Source organism: Nicrophorus vespilloides, unplaced genomic scaffold (assembly GCF_001412225.1).
Source record: "Nicrophorus vespilloides isolate i.1.1-1 unplaced genomic scaffold, Nicve_v1.0, whole genome shotgun sequence".
Taxonomy (NCBI): Eukaryota; Metazoa; Arthropoda; class Insecta; order Coleoptera; family Silphidae; genus Nicrophorus; species Nicrophorus vespilloides.
This window is the reverse complement of record NW_017099111.1, coordinates 564,966-573,534: the sequence shown is the minus strand read 5'-3', so window position 1 is coordinate 573,534 and position 8,569 is coordinate 564,966. Positions and strand designations below refer to the sequence as shown.

Genomic DNA, 8,569 nt, shown 5'->3' with positions numbered 1-8,569 from the left:
TTACATGAATATGCACACAGTTACAACCAATTCATAACATATTAAAATGATCAAACTGGACTGTACAAGACAGACCACTTATTAAAATTGTTAAAAAGATCACAAAAAAATAAATAAATAGATATATTTCATTTATATTTGAATTAATAGTCCTGATTCATTCAACAAGATCGCCCCGCAGACCTGCCATTGCGCGCTGTGTCGCGTGTTTGCTACAGTCCTCCACAATGTGATGTACCGTCAGCGGAACTCTACAAGTCTCACATATCGGGGTATATCTGCCCTTGAGAATGTGTAAATAAGTCAGGTTTATGTGACCCAACCTAAGTCTGGTCACGGTCACTGCTCTCTCTCAAGGGCCATCGGGCACTTCCATGACTCAATAGTCATTTTGATCTGACTCCACAGTAACAAGTGTTTAGCATATGCCACTCAAACTGCCACTCCATTAGAACACAAAAAGTCACATGGTTCCTAACGTCGTCGGGTCTATACAGAACGTCGGGACTTAAGACACCTCGTACTGAGGGCAAACTCACAGAGGGCGAGGTACGATAAGCCCCATCGCAAACCTTATTCCCTGAGTATGAATGGTGTCCAGCAATTTCAGGGCAGATGCGTGCCAAGAAGTACACGACACATCCATAATCTATTCTGGATAGAACCAGTTGATGCTCTGCAATTCCACTGTTTCTTTTGACTGTGAAACTGCTGCTATCCTTAACACTGTCATAGTCCATCGACATGGCTGAAGGTCCATATGCAGAACCTCATTCATTTGACTGAACGATGATCCTATTGCTGCAAGCACCGAGATGGCTCACAAATAGCCTGGCTTGACCAGGATTTAAACCGGCGCCCACTAAATCGTGGGTACGGCAACTTAACCATTCGGCTATTAGTCGCTCAGTTAAATAATATAACAATATATTGAAAATAAATCCATCCAAATATTGTCTTTACCAAACACTGCTTATTTATTTTGAATTAAAAAGTACCATACTCAAATAGTCAATATTAATAATTATTTTTATTTCAAAGTTTTGTTGTGTCATTTTATTTTTTCAAGTTTTATTTTTTTAGTTTATCTATTATAATTAATATCACAATTTATAAAAATAATCAATTTTAAATAAAGAAAAATATATTATAAGTTATATTATAAATAATATTGTTTATCAAATAAAATTATCTTGTGCAAATTAGAAATGTATTATAATGTAAAATATTGATGTGAAATACAAAGCTAATCATGTAATTAGCTATTTAATAACTATCGTGGTAGACAATATAAGTACAGATACTTGAAATATTAGGGGTAGCTTATGTAACTGTGTACCTACATCTTGCGCGCACTAATCATGTCGACTGAAGTGATTAAATTGGAGAAATCCAACGTTGCTAAACCTTTGTTGTTAGATAATTATAGGAAGCCAATCTCTCCTCTATACATCAAGTATCATCAATAAACTTTAAGCAGGTGATTAACTGAAACTATATTGAAATATTGTATAATCCATAAAAGGATGCATTAATTAATCCTAGGAATTACTAATTGTTCATATTTTTTTTTAATTAAATGTTAAAGAAAATCATTTTAATAAAATGTGTACTAAAATTATCTCTTCCAAATTACAAAATTAAAAAAATAGAAACTAGATTAGACGAATATGTATTCCAAAGCAGTTGTAATTCGATTAATCTAAATATTGTATTAAAAAAAATTTTGAGTTCAGTCAACATTATCTTATAAATCTTTTAACTGTAGTTACCAATTTTTTTAGCCAAATGATCTTTGTTACAGAATGAAACATAATTATATAATAATCTTTGTTATTTTTTTACAATATAGTTATTTGCAAAACAAACATACATTTTTTTTGTATATATTTTGAGAAGTTTTTAATAAATAAGTAATAAGGATAAAATAATATATTTGTGTTTGTAATTCAAATTTATATATCAAATATATATTTTATAATTCTATTAATTGAAACAGAACTAAATTCTATTGAATTAATAATAATAAAAAAATAGTTCATATTTTTTTTAATTAAAAATTTTAAGAAATTTTGTTTGAAAAGGGCGTAAAGACCCCGGGTGTTAGCCCTTTGGCCAGCCTATTGATATATATATTTTTATTATTTTATGTTAGAATTTATTTATTTATATGAAAAGAATGTAATTTTTTTTTCCTTATGTATTATTCAATATTAAACATTAGTTTCTTATAAAACAAATATATAATTACAAATAAACAGATTACATTTTTTTGGTTACGAAATTTAGATCTTAAAAAAAATATTTTGTTTCATATATTTATTGGTAATTTTTTATGTAATTATTCAATTATTGTAGTAAATAATGTTATTATTATTTGTAACATTCCTGAAAGGAAATCATTCGTCTAGTAACATCTTTGTATACTTTATAATGGCAAACAGAATTTGACGAAGCGCAGATACATATTTATTGAATAATGTATTACACTTTGAAAATATTGTTATTTGAAAAATAAAGATACATACAAATATTTATTTATTTTTGTATACATTTTGAGAATACATTGATATTCAATTATATTAAAGAATATATTTGAGTTGTATTTTAGATTATTTTCAACATGTTGAATGCGTTTCTAGAAGCATTACAAAACGGAAAAGTATTAAACGAAGTCACTTTATTGTAAATCAATTACTTTAGAGCTTTTTAAGCTTCGAGTTGAATTCAAACATCGTTAATAGCGGAAACGGTAAACCATACTATTTGTATACATTACTTGATTATAGAAAATTTATGAAAACTGTTTGTTCCTATTTCCATATATATTTTTAATTGTAGGTAGGGCGCATTAACCATTCGGCTATTAGTCGCCCCCATACATTTTGGGAAATATTTCAATACAATTACTTCAAATAATATTGTTGTGAAATACTCAAATATATTTACTTTATATTATAAAACAAATACAATTGAAAACTTATTGCATATGCAAATTGTATTTAATCGCATGCAAATTACGTGGCACCCTAAATTAAACTTGGAATCCTCCCCATCCTCGCATCTTCAGTCTTACAAAGCCGTTTAAGACGAAGGAAATTGAACAACTGCAGTGCGTACTAGTTTCGGGCGTAACCTTATACATACAGGCAGGCATGTTCGCAGCAAGGATTTCAATTATCCTGTAACAGTTTGTTGCGGATTTTCCTTACTGGAAACAGCATATGCACGATATTAAAATGGCACGACATACAATGTTCGAGGCGAAAGGTTTAATATTAGCAGACGAAGAAGAAGGAAAAATAATCGATTTGTATGTTATGGAAGCAAGTGAACATCTTTTTAGGTCAAAATTTACAAAGAGTGCACATAGCGGAACCAATGCAATATTGTGTCCTTTGCATAAATGCATGACAGTCCATTTGCCTTCTTTGCATCGTCTTTTGTGCTTCAATTGCCAGTCATGTGATTTCAAATCCAATATCTGCGCTCCGCCGGTTTCTGTTTGCTATCAAACGAGTAAAAACTTCAATAATTGAAATTTTTTGCCATTATAATGTATACAAACATGTTACTAGACAAATGATTCATTTTCAAGTATGTTATAAATAATAATAAAAATATTTACTACAATCATTGAACAATTATATAAATAATTTCGATAAAAGTATGAAAGAAAATAACATTAAAGATCTAAAATTAAACGGAAATTAATTGAAATCCACAAAATTTTGAAACTGCATGAATGTCCTCAGCTTTTAACGAATCGTTGAGAACGTTCGGTTACTGACTCTAATGGAAATGTCGTTTTAGAAGTTTTCCATCTTAATTTGAATGATAACTGGTAATGTTAAGTGTTTATTTAAGTAACTTTAGTAAAGCACCTGTCACTTGGAACTTAAGAATTGATCGTATTAATGTTAAGAAAAGTTGAGGAAGGAAAGTTTAATTTTTAGGGTGGCAAATAACTAATGAAATTCTCGGAATATTTGATATAATGAAAAATAATGTATATTCTTTATTGACATTATAATTTATATTGAATATGCAATAAGATTAATCGAGAACATAAAATTAATTAAAAATATTTTTAGAACAAACCTTAATTTGTATTTATTAAAATTCTAATAAATTAAATAAAAATTAGTAAGTTCAAAAGACATTATAAATACAAAAAGTAACTGGAATATTTTTTCCGATTTTAAATGAGCTAAAAAATATGTTAAAATATATTTTTTTGCTGCAAATCAATTATATTCGTCCATTTTTATTACTTGTAATTAGATCTAAAGAAATTACAAAATAAAATAAAATTAATGCTTCTCAAATAAAATATTTATTTAAAATATATGGAAATACATTAGGTTTCTTTAAATTTTAAAATGGTTTTCTTTAAAAGGAATACAGTGATCGATTTGATGATTACATCGATGAGGGAACAGAATTTGGAAACAGCATTTATGTCCTCCGCTTTCAATGAACGTCTATAAATCAGTTCTGTCGATTCGAATTTTGATATAAACGTCCATGAATCACGTTCAGTTTTCTCGCAAAAATTGAGAATGTTTTTACTCAATTGCAAGTTGATCTGGTAAGTGGATTCGTGATCTCCTGTAAACGGGTTCAAATTATCAATCTTTATCCACTCCTCCCACAGGTATCTCTGCCTAAGAATTCCATGAAATTTGTTGTACAATTCATTGAATTCGCGTAGACTGGATTGTAAAATGTTATTTTTATAATTATAATCGATTATCTCATTGCATTGAGATAAAATCTCTTTAATTTCGTTTTCGAAATTGTCCATATAAAATTGGATGCTAATGTTAAGTGTTTGCTTAGGTAACTTTACTAAAGCACTTGTCACTTGGAACTGATGGATTGATAATTTTGTGCATCATTTGTATATAAGAAAGGGTATTAATGTTAAGAAAAGTGGGGACAGAAAAGTTTTTTAGGGTGGCAATAAAACAACTAAGAAATTCTTGGAATATTCCTTATTTATTTCTTACCTTTCATTTCATGAAAAAATAATGTATATTCTTTATTGACGATACAATTTATATCGAATATTTAATAAAATGATGAAAATAATAAATTCTTAATTAATTAACAAAATTGGTTTCAATTTATTAATATTTTAATAAATGAATAATTTTAAAATTTGTTTGTTCGGAGACAAATTTAAATAAATTGTAAAATGCATCTGACTGAAATAGTTAATAGGAAAATTTTGAAAAAACTAATTTGCGTATATATTTTTAAATTTGAGTTATACAACTATTTCTAAATAATGATATAATTTCATATAATTACTTGTTTGTTTTAAAGTATATTATTTAGTAATTTATTTTTTTAGCATAATTTACAGTGTGATATATCATGAAATCATTACTAACATTTTAAAAATTTTGAAAAACTAATTTTGTTCTAAAAATATTTTATATTAATTTTATAAACTTGATGAATTTATTGAATATACAATATAAATTACAATGCCAATAAAAAATATTTTTTCATTAAATCAAATAAAAGTGAATTTTAGGTAATAAAGAAGACGAATTTCGAGAATTTTATTACTTGTTTGCCACCCTAAAAAATATAAATTTCTTCCCCCACTCAATATTAATACCCTTCATTTTTGTATATATATCACTCACAAAATCATTGATACATCAGTTCTCAGTGATAAGAACTTTTGTAAAGTTACTTAAATAGACACATAACATTATCAGTTATCATCCAAATTGAGATGGACAACTTCGAAAACTACATTTCCATTAAAGTCATTTAATGAAAAATTAAAGAGATTTTATCTCAATGTGAGGAAATAATTGAGGATTATTATAAAATGGATAATAATCCTCAATGGATGGAATTATCAGAAGATACCTGTGGGAGAAGTGGATAAAGGTTAGCAATTTCAACCCATTTACAGGAAGTCACGAATCCATTTACTAGATGAACTTGCAACTGAATAAAGACATTCTCAATTTTTGCGAGAAAACTGAACTTGATACATGGATTTTTATATCAAAATTCGAATCGAAAGTATTGACTTACAGCCGTTCGTTGAAAGCGAAGGACATTCATGCAGTTTCCACATTCTGTTCGCTCATCGATGTAATCATCAAATCGATCACTGTATTCGAAGAAAGGTTATTTCTTCTAAAAAAGGCCATTCTAAAACTTAAAGAAACCTAATGTATTTCTATATATTTTATTTTTTTTATAACAAATATTAAATTTATTTTGTCCTGAAAACTATTTATTTCTAACACAATAAAATTGGACGATTATAATTGATTTGCAGCAATAAATCGTGACGTGATATTATGTTTTCATCAAAATACTGTTCGAGAACCGAAATTGAGTTCATAAATGTAGATGTTTTTGATAGTTGAATTGAGATTTTACTGTATCTTTTAATGTAATTTTATTTAAGCAATACTTAAATATAAAAAGACTGAAAATTGTATCGTATATTCGGTATAGCCTTTTGTAACATATTTTTGTTGTAATTTAAATTATATTACTAGATACATTTTACTAAGAAAATAAGTAATAATTATTGTTGGATCAACAAGATTATCGATACAATTGATGATATGCTCTAATATAACATCAAACAAACAGTGTAATACCGATATAGCCGGAATATTGATAACTGACGCATGAAATTGTATGCAATTTTGTTGTATAGCTAAATCTACATTGTTGTAATTGAAAGCACGCTCATATTTAGATAGAAGCGAACAATGTATGAATATTGGAGAGTCGAGTGAAGTGGAATGCTCGAGCTGTGCATTCGTCTACAAAGTGCAAATCCCACCCATATTGTTTGCATGCATAAAATACGTTTGGCGCCAAATTCAAATTAGGCCAACTTATTTGCCAACAGCAACTTTTGACACATGACGTATTACAGTTTTCGCTTCAAGTTTGCAGAAGGCTAAGTATCACGTTGCATAACCAATCGATGCAATCAGGGTGGATACATTACAGCATATTATTCTGATCAAATAGTGTATTCCAATTACCTACAAATTTGATTAACTTGGGTGGAAAGACATCGATCGATAGCTCTTTGGCCATATTAGATGACTAATAAATATGTTAACATTTAATTAACATAATTAAACTACAAATAAAAAATGTACTAATAAATGTAATTATTGCTCATAGTTAATTGAAAATTAGAAGAACAAAATACTTAATAAAATAATGATTTTTGTTTTACTTTCTTCCAATATAATAAATTCGATATTTAAATTAATTAACTTAACAATTTTCTCAAATAAAAATAAATAATTTACTTCTAAGAACAAAATAATTTCTTCGTTTCTATATTGAAAAATATAAAAAAGTATTTTTTTTTGCTTTTGCTTTTCAGTCAAACGTAAGAAACTCGATATTGAAATTAATAAGCTGAACTATTTTCTCAAGTGGAAATAAATCATTTACTCGTAGAAAGTATTTTAAAAGTTACATTGAGCTCAATGTTGAGTCTTCGAACTTCCCTAACTACTTGTTTAGATCGGCCTATTGGGTTCGATAATACGAGTTTGCTCGTTGGGAGTTTGGTGATTTATATATATTTTTTCCTTCCTCCGAAACTTTCATATATATCTCTTGCTGAGATTCCAGGTAAATTACCAATATTTACATTTACAAAGTTTCCATCTGCCTCACAATATATTTATATATCATTAAGTCTGTGAATAAATATTTACATAGTTTTATACATGAATAAATTTTATTAAATATTTTTTTTTTGTTATATCTATTAAAATATACAATATTATTCTACAGTTACAGTTTGATATATTTCTTGTTTATATTGGAATCAGTTTTATTAGGTTAGATCTTTAAATGATTTTAAAATAAAGGTTAGATTATCTAGTGTAATGTTTGGTTAGTACCTGTATTATTAGGTTAAATTGATAAATGAAGGGAAATTGAAGTTTAAGGTGTCTAGTATAATTACGGTTCTGCTGCAAAAATCGCAAGATAAATGGCACAGGTCGGAGAAAGGAGCCTGGACTCGGCGCCTAATCCCGCAAATAGAGCCTTGGTTAAGCAGAAAGCACGATGAAACAACATTTCACCTGAGCCAGACGCTTTCTGACCATGGATACTTTAGCAAGTACCTGCACTTCATCGCCAAGAACGAGGATAAAAGGTGCTGGTACTGTGACGAGGACGATAGCCCTGAGCACATGCTAGAGCCAGAAAATGTTATCAGTGTAATGTTGAAGAGTGCGGAGAGCTGGGATATTGTAGTGGCGTACATATCAGAGGTGCTACTAAGCAAAGAAGACGAGCGGAGGCTGCTGAGGGCCTACTAGGATAGTAGCAGTGGAGGCCAGCATTAACATGATGTATGGGAAGTACCAGAGAGGCAAAGACAATCAGCATCTCAGAGTAGTATAGTGATACAGGTCCTGCATGCTGGCGAAGAAGGGGAGATGTTTTAGTGCTGTGAGAATCCCACAGTACCACGACTCCACCCGTTGTCCCTATGCAAGGTTTCCTCTCCTCTACAAAAAAAAGTATAATTAAGGTTAAA

At 28.9% G+C, this 8,569-nt stretch overlaps 1 protein-coding gene across 1 annotated transcript; it reads left to right on the top strand.

Annotated features, from left to right (window-relative positions):
• Window positions 1-5,868: 5,868 nt before the first annotated feature.
• Window positions 5,869-8,348, top strand: LOC108564031. Its single transcript, XM_017922901.1, has 2 exons — window positions 5,869-5,913; window positions 7,935-8,348. The coding sequence occupies exons 1-2, from the start codon at window positions 5,869-5,871 to the stop codon at window positions 8,346-8,348; spliced, it is 459 nt and encodes a 152-aa protein (XP_017778390.1).
• The last annotated feature ends 221 nt before the right edge of the window (window positions 8,349-8,569 follow it).